The sequence below is a fragment of the Lethenteron reissneri genome, chromosome 25 (assembly GCF_015708825.2).
Source record: "Lethenteron reissneri isolate LAM-NWPU_2019-01 chromosome 25, ASM1570882v1, whole genome shotgun sequence".
NCBI lineage: Eukaryota > Metazoa > Chordata > Hyperoartia > Petromyzontiformes > Petromyzontidae > Lethenteron > Lethenteron reissneri.
The window spans coordinates 971,307-985,368 of record NC_083803.1 but is presented as its reverse complement, the minus strand read 5'-3'; the positions used below and the strand labels follow the sequence as shown (position 1 = coordinate 985,368).

Here is a 14,062-nt window from a genome sequence, read left to right as displayed (position 1 = left end):
TTTTGTGTCAATACACCAATCAAGTCAATGAATTTCACCGTATTTCTCACATATTTCGGTATTGTGGTTGTATTCTTCTTTCCGTGATATATCTCAGTTTTTGTTGTACCTTGGAGGTGGCAACCACGTGCCACCACCCTGCTGTAATACGCTCAGGGGACTTGCAGTGCAATGCACAACTCAGTTGTGAGCTCACACCAGACAAGGGCCGCTTAGACCAACCACCTGCAGATGACGCAATGGGTTTTTTTATTCCCGCCTCCCACACATATAACATAGATGGAGGGGTTAAAGATTCATTCAAACTCCCGTGTATACTTCACACCGTATATTAATCTCATTTACATGATATCAATGTGTAAGTAACTCTCTATGTTGACTGTTACACCAGAGTAACCGAATTAATACAAAGTTATCAGTTCAGCATTTGATTTTCACAGTTTATGCATTAACTTCAACTACTGGGAACAGAAATGATTCAAATAATCACAAAAATACAAATCAGTGTAAACTAATGATAACATTCATCTTCGCGTGTTTCGCACAGGGTCCTTTCACCCGACGCTTATATACACTCGAGTTCCATGTTGTTGCTCGCTGCCTTCCCAAGTGAATATATCGCGTCTCTGTGCGGGTTCGACCTGCTTGCCAGCTTTGCCTTTTGAATCCTGTACATCATACAAACACAATCGCCGCGGAGAAAAAATATTGACATTGAAGGCAGGTTGGCGAGAAGGTTGATTTTTTCACTTTCCGTGATGACATTTTGCACATTTTGTGGTCTTATATACTTGACATATCAATTGTTTGCATATCGACAAATACATTTGTAGCATACCACATTTTTTTAAAGAATAGATTTGTAATATATGCACTTCATTTTTTAAAGCACCATCTACACTTCCATAACGCGTTGGCATTACAGCGATTTTAAATAAATACTTGCATACAACTGTTGACATCAAAGTACTAAGATGTTCTGCAATATGAAATAACGTTTAAAATGTTAACCAAAAAACACGCTCTAGATACGTACTTTCCGATGTTCTCCGCATCTTGAATGGTTTCAGGCAAAGGCAGGCCTTTTGTTTCTGGCAGAAGCAGAATTAAAAATCCTTCAGCAATCGCTAGAATCCCTGTAAACACACAGGCGTGTGTGCACGCTTAAAGGGCATTTGCAATTACAAGTTGGCAGCATGCTGGACACTGTTACAGTATATGCCATTTACTGGACTTTAGAAGGATCGTGATTACTTTTTGGTTATGTCGGTAAAGTCACGTAGAAATAAAATAAAATGAATAACAGAATACGACGTTTCGATTGCAACACAAGCAACGGTCATCAGGTGTGAATGAATGCAAGCTCGGAGAGAGAGACATTTCCATAGAGAGACAAACACAGACACGGAGAGAAACACATACACAGAAAGAGACACACAGAGAGAGAGACAAACACACAGAGAGACACAGAGAGAGGGAGACACACACATGGGGGAGAGACACATAGAGAGACACACACACACACAGAGACACACACAGAGAAACAACGCCTCTGTGACGAGGCATTATATATAGAGAGAGGGGGGGGGGGCAGAGAAATTAGCATTTCAATGAGAGTGGCAGGGGGAGAGAAATTGGAAGTTTGACAAACCTTGTAAAATTTTAGAGAGCGGCAGGGGGAGGGAAATTGGAAGTTTGAGAAAACAACCTGGCCACAAATGATAGCTCAACGAAGTGGCTTATCATGTGGACATTTATAGCAGACAAATACTCGAAACCCATGTTTATAAATATGGAGGGAAAAACTAGAGGCCCCAGAGAAAAATCCACGCGACCATGGGGACAATACGCAAACTCCAAATATACAGCAGGCATCAGGGTCGGGATCGAACCCACGACTACCTGTATACCAGGCAAGGTCGTTAACATCTCGCCATCGTGGTGCCCCTCTTCAAGCGAGAAGTAGTGCCCTCCACTGCCCTAGCCGTTGATCCAGCTGACCCGGCTGGCCGTACCTTATCAATGGCTCCCATGCTCAGCGATAACAGCTCCCGCACCCTGCCTTGGGGCTCGGCCTTTGGTTAGAGGAGGGCTAAGGGCAAGGTAACCCCTGACAGAAGATTGCTTCCCAGCGCGTAATGGGGGACGTCCTACGGGCACTTGATAGATGGCCTCTCCCTGCCACCACAGCCTTCACAGTGGTCGCACGTTTCTTGTGCCACTGCATCACGGGTTGCTGGGGCCAAGCTACCAAAGTGCTGCCTGCACAGATTCACCTTCATAATGTTTTTTTGGGGTTAGATCGCGTAAAAAATGTGTCATTAAACCCGCCACCACCCGACACAGCCAGTTAGTAAGGGTTGTCACATAAACAAAAGATGCCGATTAGTTACTAGTTCCACATATCGGTATGTTACATTGGGGAAACTAAGCGACATGTCTCAGACCGTGTTCGTGAACATAAGGCAGATCTGAAACACGGTAGGACCAATACCTCGGCCGTGGCTGATCATTGTTTTAATGCAGTGGGCTCACACGAAATTGATTTCTCTAAGACGAAGGTACTTTGCAAACCCACTGGCTATCAACAAAGATTCGTTCATGAAGCCATCCAGATAAATAGACACAAACACAATTTCAACTGAGAAGATGGGTAGAAACTGAGCAATCATTAGAAGGACGTTATTAACCAGTTTAAGTCATAACTGGCTGTGATGTTCCCATTCTACCACCTTCCAATGTTAGTTGTTATTTTTGGCTCTCTGATTTTTTACATTAACAGATTAAATTTCTCACTAACACAGCTACCTCGCATGCCATCCTCGAGGTTGCTGCTTCACGATCTCCCATTAACATGCTAATCTCTCACGTAAACATGCTAATCTCTTTACAGTAACATGCTCATCTCTCACACTGACATAGCCACCTTGGCACATTCGCCGTGGAGGATGCTCGGTGATCTTACATTAACATGCAAATTTTTGCCTGGCAGCCCTTTGATTGGTAGAAAACCCACCACCGCCACAGTCACTGCCCACCACTTACATTAACATTGGCTGTTGACATTTGGGCTACGCCCATTTCAAACCTTTATAAGCAGTTGTCTTTAGAAGCTAACCTCCCTTTTCCTGATGACGGTCGCTTGTGTTGTGATCGAAACGTCTCAGTTTTTTATTATTTTCTTTGAACCTATCTATGTTACCGAAAGACCCAAATAATATATCGGTATGTTGCAGAGTAGACCCACAACATTTACAATTCGAGTACAACGTTTCACCAGTATTCTAACTGTTACCTAATGAGGCTGGTTGTAATTACCAGCGAAACACCGGTGTGCTGAACGAGTAACTAACTGGCATCTTTTGATTACGTGACAAACCTTACTAATTGGCTGTGTCGGGTGGTGGCGGGTTTAATGACACATTTATATATATATACGCAATCTAACCCAACAAAAACCTCGATTATGGATAATATTAGTCGTGAAAACCTACTACGTGTTAAGATGCATCTATGTTTGACACGCATGCAGCCTACTCTAGTTTGTCACAATCCTGTGTAGCTGCCCTGTGTATCACTAGATGATGATATGAAAAAAAACGAGCGGAATTCCCGTTATCTGTGATGAAGTGGATAGAGCCAATTCATGGATACGCAACATCACAGAGAAGCAGAGTTTATAGTCAGTTATCTCCTGCTATTCAAAGTCAAAGGTCAAAGTGATGTATTGCTCAAATTTGCATCGATGCATTGACAATTATCTCCTGTTTACAACCCTGAGCCAGTGGTGGGAATTCCTCATTCCAATGACAGGAACGAATCTGCTCATAGGACAACCACCGTCGATTTCTCTGACGAAGTGGAACTCATGTTATTCATGATCCATTATCCATAATAATGAAGGGATTATAGGTGCGTGCCACATAGCTCCTCTTTTGCATAAAGAATAGATAACAGACTTTCATATCTGTTTGTGTTGTCCACAATTTGCAAATGTAATGGATTTTTGGCTCTAGCAAGACATTTGCGTGTATATGTGTGCAAGTGCACCAATGTGTCTGTGTGTGTACAATTCATACCAAATATAATGAGTGGAAGATGCTTCCAGATGTTGTACAGTCGGTAGAGGAGAAACGGCGCAGCTATCCCACCAATGCCAGACAGTGATGAGCATATAGACACGGCAAAATTCCTGCACAAAACAGCGGAGAAACAACATTTTCTGGCGAGTTCACAATTAGTCTGATCGTACTCATCGTACATGGTCCATGAAAGATGGCCCCTTCAATGTGAGCATATAAAAAAAAAACACCAAACCAAAAGAAATAAAACATCTTCTGATGTGACAAATATGAATGGCTTATTTTATGAGTTTGTCTTGTAAAATCTACTGATCGGTTTGCTATGGTGACACAGGATAATGCATTTATTAAAATCATTATTATTTCACTTCTTCTTGGTTCTTTCAGTAAAGTCACGTAGAAGGGAAATAATAAAATAATAAAGGTCTGTCGGGGAGACAGCGTAGACAGACCTGGTCTTCACCTGAGGACGGCTGCTTGCATTGTGGCCGAAACGTCGTGAGAATTATTTTACTATGTTTTATTTTTATTATTTTATTATTTCCCTTCTACGTGACTTTACCGAAAGAACCAAGAAGATGAATCCCTGCAGTCACGAAAGCTTTAAATCGAAAATTATTTCACTTGTTTACCCAGGAAAGCCTCACTAAGCCCCATGACTCTTAATCATGAGGGTCCTGCCAAGATTTCGCAGTAGACAGCGATTATTGTTGCTGTGTTAGATTCCCAATTAAGTCATTTGAAGGAATTTTTTTTAATTTGGGAATTTTGGACCATGCCGCTGGAACTCGATGAATGCCCTGCTCTGGTGAATTGACGTCACAGGATCTTCAACGTCCACGGTAATACACACAATCGCATTATTAACCAGGGCGGGCGCTGTATTCGAACCGTGAACCTCTGCCACAAGTGGTGAATGCGCCACTACTGGGTTATCGATGCCCCACTACTTTCTAATCGAGCCACCTTACTACCATCTTCTCAATGGGTGATCGGATATTGTGAAAGCGATGGCGCTGTATCTTACAGAGGAGACCAAAGAGTTGCACTATTTTTACAATATTCCTTCAGGAATATGTACATAAATTCGAAGCTTTCATGACTGCAGGAATTACTCTTTGGTTCTTTCGGTAAAGTCACGTAGAAAATAAAATAATAATAATAGGATACGACATTTCGATTGCAACACAAGTGTAGTGTTGTACGGACGGACTCTTCAACGTCTTTTGTAGCACACACTTTTATTCGTCTTATGAACACAGTCCCTATGCACTGAGGAGTATACGGTCCCCTCACCCGTTACACTCAGAACGTACAAGCCTCCGCACCCTACAGGCTACTTAATATCCCGCTCTTTCAATGTCCTCTGACTGGACCTAGGGGATGTCTCCCCGACCACTGGTTACACTGAACCCTAGCCCTTATAAGGGCTGGAGGGCTTGGTCCAGGGTCCTAGGCTTCTTCCGCCGTCTTGGGTCTTCGTGTAGTCGAACCCCCTCAGAGCTCTGAGCGCTCTGGCTTTATACTTGTTCGTGGCCGGGTTGTCCAATCCCCGGCCACCTTGTGGAACCCTGTGATTGGTCGTTCCCAATCTGCTTTTGGATCCCAATTCACCCTATCTGACCCTGACCGTTTGGTCGCGAGGGAAAACCTTGTTTACGGTCAGCTCTCATAGCTTGTGAGACCCTGACCCTGACCGTTAGTTTGAGCGGGAAAACCTTGTTAACGATTTGCTCTCCCAGTTTGTGAACATCGAGTAGTTAACTCTACTACACAAGCAACCATCATCAGGTAAGAATGAATGATAAAACACAGACACGGGAACAGCATAGGCAAACAAACATGCAGAGAGAGACACACACAAAGACACACCGAGCGAGACACACACCAAGACAAACAAAACTAGATTTGAAGCTTTGGTGATTGCTTCGAATCTAGTTTGAACCACCTCGACGGGGAGGGTTTCCTCACAACTCACACGTGACTTCTAATTTAGCATTATTTTGGAGAACATAAATCAACCAGGCTATCCGTTAACTGTGTGTTAACCGACCCTCTGTGTTGCATTGCATTACACTTCTTTATTTGACTAAATTTGCTTTCTCAAACTTTCGATTGTCTTGCTATAAACCATTGTCTCTCCTCCGGCCACTGTGGTCCGGAATTCCACACTGCTCCCTCCTTGTCCCCTCGTGCGTCAGCTGGTCCTGCCTCCCCAGTCCTCTCTCTGCCCCGGCCCCTCCCCCCTCTCTCTATTTAAGGCTTTGGCAAAGAGTCGTTATCCTTCTGTTTGTCTTGGTGTGTGTTTCGCTCGGTGTGTCTTTGTGTGTGTCTCTCTCTGCATGTTTGTCTGCCTATGCTGTTCCCGTGTCTGTGTTTTATCATTCATTCTTACTTGATGATGGTTGCTTGTGTTGCAACCGAAACGTCGTATTCTATTATTATTATTTTCTATGTGACTTTACCGAATGAACCAAAGAGTAGTGACCTTGTACATCCTTGTACTTGTTCTCTGCAATACTAATATTTGTGTATTTGTTTTTTTTGCGATGCTCGCGCACCATAAATCTCCCTTATAAAATAGCCAGGCAACTGGCTAAATGGGATCATCCATGGAACAAATCAAATGACCTCAAACTCTATTTAAATATTGAATACACGTATTATTGATATTGGTGGGAGCCATGTAGAGGCTTTGAGATAAAAATGTAGTGGGCTTTTTTTCTTCGCTAATTTCCCCTATTATTTTGGTCGGGCATGCATGCATGTATATTTAGCTTCTTTTACACCGTATGTAACCAACCGCGTGAAACAGAGGTGTGGGGGAAGGACAACAAACTAAACACAAAAAGCAGTTCTAAATAAATGAGTTTTCAACCTCGATGTTTTTTTTATTCTGCCTGCGTAATGCGCTCCACCAACCACCAGCTCGCTATCATCCCCTTGATCACCGTGTTCTCCCACACAAACGTCCGCTCACCTGAGGAACGTGGGGTACAGCTCGTTGCTGAGCAGACACACCATCTGGTAGGCCATCGTCATGCAGAGGCGGGCCAGCATGACCAGTGCCACATACAGCCACTCCATCTCTAAAATCGTGAGTGAGTGTGTGCCAGTGTGGGGAGTATAATGGTTAGCGCACTGCACTATGAACCCGGTAACCCGAGTTTGATTCCCACTCATGGCCAATACCTTAACATGTTCTATGCTTCTCCTAAATCGTCTCGGACTCAAATGAATACCTGGTGCGATGTGTAAACATTGGCACGAGGGAGACAAAGGCGGGCTAGCGTGGTGCCGGCCACCCACTTTCTGGCCTTCATAGGTGCTCACTAACAGTACTTGCCCCAATAGTCTGTTAAGTGCTATACGGGGGATCATTGTCTCATGTAAATAAGGAGTTATTGTGTGGTTGTTATCAATCACACGGTAGAGTGATGTTAATTCCCTTGCCTCGTATACGGGTGGTCGTGCATTCGATCGCTACCCTGTATATTTGGAGTTTGCATGTTCTGCCTGCGATCACGTGGATTTTAATCTGATCGTCCGGGTTTTCTCTCTACATTTCGAAACATGCGTTTATAGTATTTGGCTGCTATAAATCTCCACATGGTAAGCCACTTCGTTGAGCTATCATTTGTGATAGCCAGGATGCTTCTGAAAAATAACTAAATAGCTCAGTGGGCCTTAGCTGGTAAAATTTAAAAAATCTTAATTTACAGCAAAACCCAACCACTCTCCCTGCTGGACACCACGATTATTACTGCAGGACGAAAAAAGCACAGATTTGGCTTTGGTATGGATTTGGACAACAGTTGGAGCCGGTGTCCATAGCAGGGGTGCAGCAGCCAGGTCATATCTCATTATACTTGATAGAACGCAATGTAAGACATTCTTCTATTGCTACTACCATGGTGACTGTTACCATGAACTTTCACTCATGTACTCCTCCACCCGGTTTCCCAGACTGACTGTGTCGTCCCATCTCTCGCTGTGTTCAACCACCACGCCACAAGTCACGACACTTCCCAGGTCACGACACTTCCCTCGCTGCTTCTTTCCCCGCACTGCTCAACTTTGGAATTTTGTCCTCGCCTCTTTTCCCTCAAGTTCTCATCACCTTGCTTAATTGACGGAATCTATTAACTCCTATCTGTTACACCTTCAAAAGTGCTGTTTGTTGCTGTCCTCTTGGTATTGCGGGCTTGTGCTCAGGAATCAGTGACGATATGTTAACTGCTTCGCCTGGTATACAGGATGTCGTCGGCTCGAACCCGACCCTGACGCCTGCTTTATATTTGGATTTTGCATGTTCTCCCCGTAGTCACGTGGATTTTTCTCCGGGTCCTACGGTGTTTCTGTCCACATTTTTATAATCAACATCACGCGTTTAGAGTAGTTGGCTGCTATACGTTTCCACATAATAAGCCCCGTTGTTGAGCTATCACTTGTGGCCAGGTCACTTCGGAAAAAGAGTTAGATAGCTCAAGTGGGCCTTACCTGGTCAAATAAAAATAGTTTAGTTTTAGTGAATATATATTTGTAAATCTAGTTCAATATTCATCGACTGGAGCTGCATACCGACGGGCACCAGAGTGGACGCGAGGCAGAAGAGGCCCGAGAGGACGGGCCCCACGGACATGAGGGGCAGCCGTCCGATGCGGTCCACGAGGGCAATCGCCAACAGGGCTCCGGGGATCTCAGCCACGCCACCCAGCAGAAACGCCACGTACAGGTTACCTCCCAGGTTCCCCGTGCTCAGCGCCAGCCCCTGGTACACCACGGCTACCACGAACCTGCAAGCAACACGCACAAGCGATTGCACTGCTCAGTGGCGTACATATACAGCAAATGTAATCGCGGTTGGCATGGAACCCGGTGGAAGGAACGAAAAGGTGGAGGGGGGGCCTAGCCAGTCCAATTTCCCCCTTCTTCATATGTAAACTATTTAAACTATTCTATTTTACCAGGTAAAGCCCAAATTACTATTAGCTCTTTTTCAGAGGCGATCTGGCCACACGTGATAGCTCATCAAAGTGACTTATACTGTATTATAATATATATGAATTTGTAGTGGCAGACTAATAATCTAAACGCTTGCTTCTAAATGTGGAGGGAAAAACCGGAGGACCCGGAGTTAAAATCCGCATGACCACGAGGCAGAACATGCAGAGATAGTTATTATGACGTTGCCTCTGATTAACACGGTTGGCTTATGTATGATGCGAAACAAGTTCAACACACATACATAAAACTATTTTATTTTACCAGCTAAGGCCCACTTAGCTATATAGCTCTTATTCATAAGTGGCCTGGCCACAAATTATAGCTCAACAAAATGGCTTATCATGTGGAAATGTATGGCAGCCAAATACATGAAACGCATGTTTCTCAATATGGTGGGCAAAACCGGAGGACCCGGAAATAAAATATATGCACCCACAGGGGGAGAACACGCAAACTCTAAATATAGACGCATCCTCAGGGTTGGGATCGAACTCACAAACTCCTGCGCATGAGCCCGGCCAGCCTGTGGGCTTTTATGCAGCTGTGCCGCCTGCACACTGAGCAAGCTACATCACTGGGACTACTCTTACACATGACCATCACATGTTAACTCCACATTTAGATCAGAGCTTCATTTCTCATGGTATATTTCTACGCGCCCCCCTCCCCCCCAACTCCCAAGCCCTTAGAGCTTAGCCCTAGACAGTTCCAGCTGAAACTAAGCACAGCTGAGAAGACATTATGAGAAGATAGCTGTCTTTTTCCTATTCTGGCAATGCACATTGTGTAAATATTGGAAACTTGGACCAGATCTTTTCAGTCCCACGAAGAAAAACAATGCGTGCACTTGTGCAAGCCATAATGTGTTTTTTTTATATACACTTACTAAACACAGGCCCAAAAGCTCAACACGTTAAACAGCCAGCAACAAACAGGACTATCAAAGTTGATAACAACATATTTCTTGAATTGGGCAAGGTTATACGAGATTGTAAAGAGAGACGATGTTTGTATTAACGTACTACTGATGTAGTGCACATTGATGTGTTGATATGTTGCACGTCACCCACCAGTAGAACATGAGCACCAGGGTGTACTTGCGAATCTTTGGGGACCTCAGCAGGTCCATAAGAGATGGGCTGGGGGACTTCATGTCAGCTGCTGTTATCGCCTGAAAACCCTAAAACAGATAGAGGGATGCAGAGTACAATCACCATATTAATCCCATACATTAGAGATTGTATTGATAATCTTAACACAGGTAGGTGTACGCCCCACCTAAGGATCGTAACCTTATCATGGTGGTGGGGTTTGTGTGTTCCAATGACCTTCAGAGCTATGTCGCCTGGAGTCTTATACGCCTGGTAGGATCTCCCTTGGCGAACAGGTCTGGGGGGAGGTTCCAGACAAATAACGGTTCAAAAAAGCCCCTCATGAATGGTACAAAAAATACAAAGATCAAAGAACCTCGCTTAGACAAGGTACACCGGGACACTCCCCTGGATCCAGGCCTGGGGGTGGTGTTCTCCGGCAGGTGTCAGGTGGTTGGGTGTCCTTCGTAACCCGGTCAGGCCCAGCCCGAAATGTATATGTGGCACCATCCTGTGAGCCCACCATCCGCAGGACGAAGGGTGAGGGGCGGGTGCGATGCCAGTATGGCAGGGAGAGGGATGGTCTCAGACGGACTGGACCTTGGCGATGGACACGAGCTATTGGGACATGGAATGTCACGTCACTGGGGGGAAAGGAGCCAGAGCTGGTAGAGGAGCTGGAAAGGTACCGACTAGATATAGTCAGTCGGTCTCACCTCCACACACAGCATTGGCACTGGAACCAAACTTCTCGATCGGAGGTGGTCTCCTATTCCAGAGTAACCCCTGGTGAGAGGTCCCGGGCGGGTGTGGGGATACTCAGTTTTCATTTTTCAGTTTCATTGATTAGGTATAGCTCTGTGAGCCATGCGGCTCTTGACTCGGGTGCAACCGCAACAAACAAAAGCACGAACAAAGAACATCTTAAAGTGACTACACGCAACAGAAAAATCCAGGAAAAAACAGCAAAATCTTCCAGAAAAAACACCATATTTCAACGCTATGTGAAAAAATCCCAGTGGGATGCAAGTCAAACAATAACAACCATAATACAATTTAGATTAAAGTTATCAGGCTAACTCTGTACTTCAACAAACAAACATGGCTAAATCAAGCGTTTTCGAAATCACCAAAATAAAGCTTTCAAAGCAATATAATAGTGATCATAGGAACTGTGACTCAAATATAACAGTAAACGATATACATAACATGTATGACCAAACTTTGCAGCCATAGCTGGCAGCATGAGTCACTCCATAACAGCAGGAGTATCAGTAGGAGTTTCAAAAATGTTCAATGCACCTTTAAAGACCAGCACACTATAATCAAAACTCAAGATCATACTTTGCAGCGGTCATCCGGAACGATGCATTTGATTTCAGGCCACTCTGAATAGCAGTGGCAGCTAGGGGTGTACAACTCCTCTAGAGCAGTTTTGAGTGAAGATCTCATAGGTAGTGATCCAAGTTGCAGTTTATTGGCGATAGCATTCCTGACCCTGGGGGCATCAGTAGCAAAGGCTCTTCCTCCAGTATTTGTACGGCAATAAGGAATGTGAATCTGGTAAATGAGCGAAGACCTTAGGTCACATTTGTTCTTCGAAACAGTGAGGAGATCCAGCAGGTAGTCTGCTGATTTTTTTTTGTAAGTACATCGTGAATAAATAAGATCTGATGCACAAGGTGTCGATCATTAAGAGATGTTAAGTTTGACCCAATGTAGAGATCACAGTGGTGGGTCCTATATGGGCAGTTCAATGCAAATCTTAAGGCCGAGTGATACATTGAGTCAAGTTTCTTCAGTATAGTACTGGGGGCTGATTTATATACGATGTCACAGTAATCAAGTAGAGGCAGTATGGTAGCTTTTATCAATTCCAAACGGAACACAGGGGGGAAGCAGTGCTTGTCGATACAGAAAACAAATTATTAATTTTGTCTTCTTACCAATATAATAAATGTGATCTTGAAAATTCAGTTTTGATCAAAGATGACCTCAATATACTTATAGCTCTTGACTTGCTCTATTATAATTATTTAAGGAATGTAATTGGGGGAAAATAACTTCCTGCTTTAGTCCTGGTGAGAAGCATAGCATCTTGGTTTTGGAGGTATTTCAGGACAAGTTTAAGAGCAACTAGCTGATGTTGTAGTTTGTTGAAATCACCCTGGAGCTTAGCAATCACGTCATGCGGAGAGTGGCCAGCAGTAATCAGTATCGTGTCATCTGCAAAAAGATTTACCCTGGAATGATCCAGGTCAGTGCTCAAGTCATTGACATAAAGAGAGAACAAGAGAGGGCCGAGGATGGAACCCTGTGGAATCTCTTTTGTTATCTTAACACTGTTTGACCTCCAACCATCTATGAATACAGTTTGGGTGTGAGAAGAGAGGTAATTTTTTAACCATTCCAATGTGTGTTTGGAGAAATGGAGGGTGTTGTGGTCGACTTTATTAAAGGCTTTGGACAAGTCAAGAAAACGACTGGCGCAGTACTGCAATTATCAAGGCTACTGTAAATGTGATTTAGAGAGTCTACTGCAGCAGATGTGTTGCTGTATTTTTTTCGGAACCCAGATTAGTTTCGATGTAAGAGATTGTTGTCGGACAGGAAACTGCTAATTTGGTAGTTCAATAATTTTTCAAAATTTTTCATCAACGGGGACAAAATTGAGTTAGGTCGGTCGTTATTTGGATCATCTTTGTGAAATGGACGAACATAGGGATGTTTCTATTATAGAAGTACTGATGCTTCTTTGATGGACAGGTTGAAAATATGGGCTATAGGTTTGTATATTAGCTGACCAACAGTTAGCAGAGCAACGACGGGAATACTATCCACTCCGGTAGAGGAGGACCCTTTGAGGTAGGACAGTCGTTTCAGAACATTACTTTCGTGGATAGGCTGGAAACTAAATTCGTTTAATGTTTGGACAGGGGTGGAGGAAATTGTATGAGCAGGGGTGACTCCCAATACATTATCAAAAATGTCACCAGCTTCAGAAAATGTAAGGTTAAAATTGTCATCGACTATTTTTTGGTGCTCTGAAAAATAGTCCCCATTTGGGTTAAGCACAACAGGCAGATTATCTGTGTTAGATGCCTTTTCGATACATTTGACTGTTTTCCAGAAGATCCTGGCGTTGCCATGTGATTCCAGGAGAGTGGAGGAAACATAAGCATTTTTGCATGCCGTATTTGTTTGACGCATCTATTCCTTAAAATCCCGTATTCTAGCCAGTCATTGACCAAATTACTTTTCTGAGCACATGCCCAAGTCTTGTTCCTAGTTTTCATGAGATTAGTAATCAAAGGATAAAACCATGGTTGGCGGTTGCCTTTAATTTTAAATCTAACCAACGTAGCATGTTTGTTAAGAATTTGGAGAAACGTGTACCTGAAGGTCTCCCAAGTCGTAGTCAGGTTGGGGATATTGCAGACTTTGTCAATATCCGAGTGAAGCACATCATTAGTAAATGCCTGTATGCTGAAGTACCTCATGGAGTGCTTATCAACCAATTTAGGGGGGGCTTTGGGTCTGGCTGATGATCTCTCCCCAAATATGAAGGAGTGATCACTAAGGTTATTACCCAGAACACCAGTAAGTGGGAAATTATGAGGGGCATTAGTCAACAGGACGTCAAGCAGAGATGACTGTCCCAGATGTTTTTAGGTTGGGTCTTGTGGGGACGTTTATTAATTGAAACAGGTGTAATTCATCTGCAAAATTTGTGGCCACCCATTACAATTATTTCACCTTTAGGGAGGCCCCTAACAGGTTCCCTCATTGCAGTCCCAGCTTCAACATCCTTACCACTACGTGGTCTATAGCAGCACATTACCAATATCTGTTAACAAGGAATGAGCTGGTGAACATGCACTA

General features: G+C 43.8%; 1 protein-coding gene across 2 annotated transcripts in view; it reads right to left on the bottom strand.

Moving 5' to 3' along the window:
• Nucleotides 1-232: 232 nt before the first annotated feature.
• Nucleotides 233-14,062, bottom strand: part of LOC133346967 (solute carrier family 22 member 3-like) — a 28,207-nt gene continuing 14,377 nt past the window's right edge. Inside the window, exons 6-11 of one of the 2 annotated variants that reach the window (XM_061558816.1) lie at nucleotides 10,160-10,269; nucleotides 8,664-8,878; nucleotides 7,063-7,171; nucleotides 4,080-4,192; nucleotides 1,037-1,091; nucleotides 233-668 (exon numbers count right to left, since the gene is read on the bottom strand). In XM_061558816.1, the coding sequence (XP_061414800.1) occupies nucleotides 566-668; nucleotides 1,037-1,091; nucleotides 4,080-4,192; nucleotides 7,063-7,171; nucleotides 8,664-8,878; nucleotides 10,160-10,269 (705 nt within the window). In that variant the 3' untranslated portion in view covers nucleotides 233-565. Of the gene's footprint in view, nucleotides 669-1,036; nucleotides 1,137-4,079; nucleotides 4,193-7,062; nucleotides 7,172-8,663; nucleotides 8,879-10,159; nucleotides 10,270-14,062 lie in introns of both variants that reach the window. The other variant, XM_061558815.1, reaches the window with a different exon arrangement.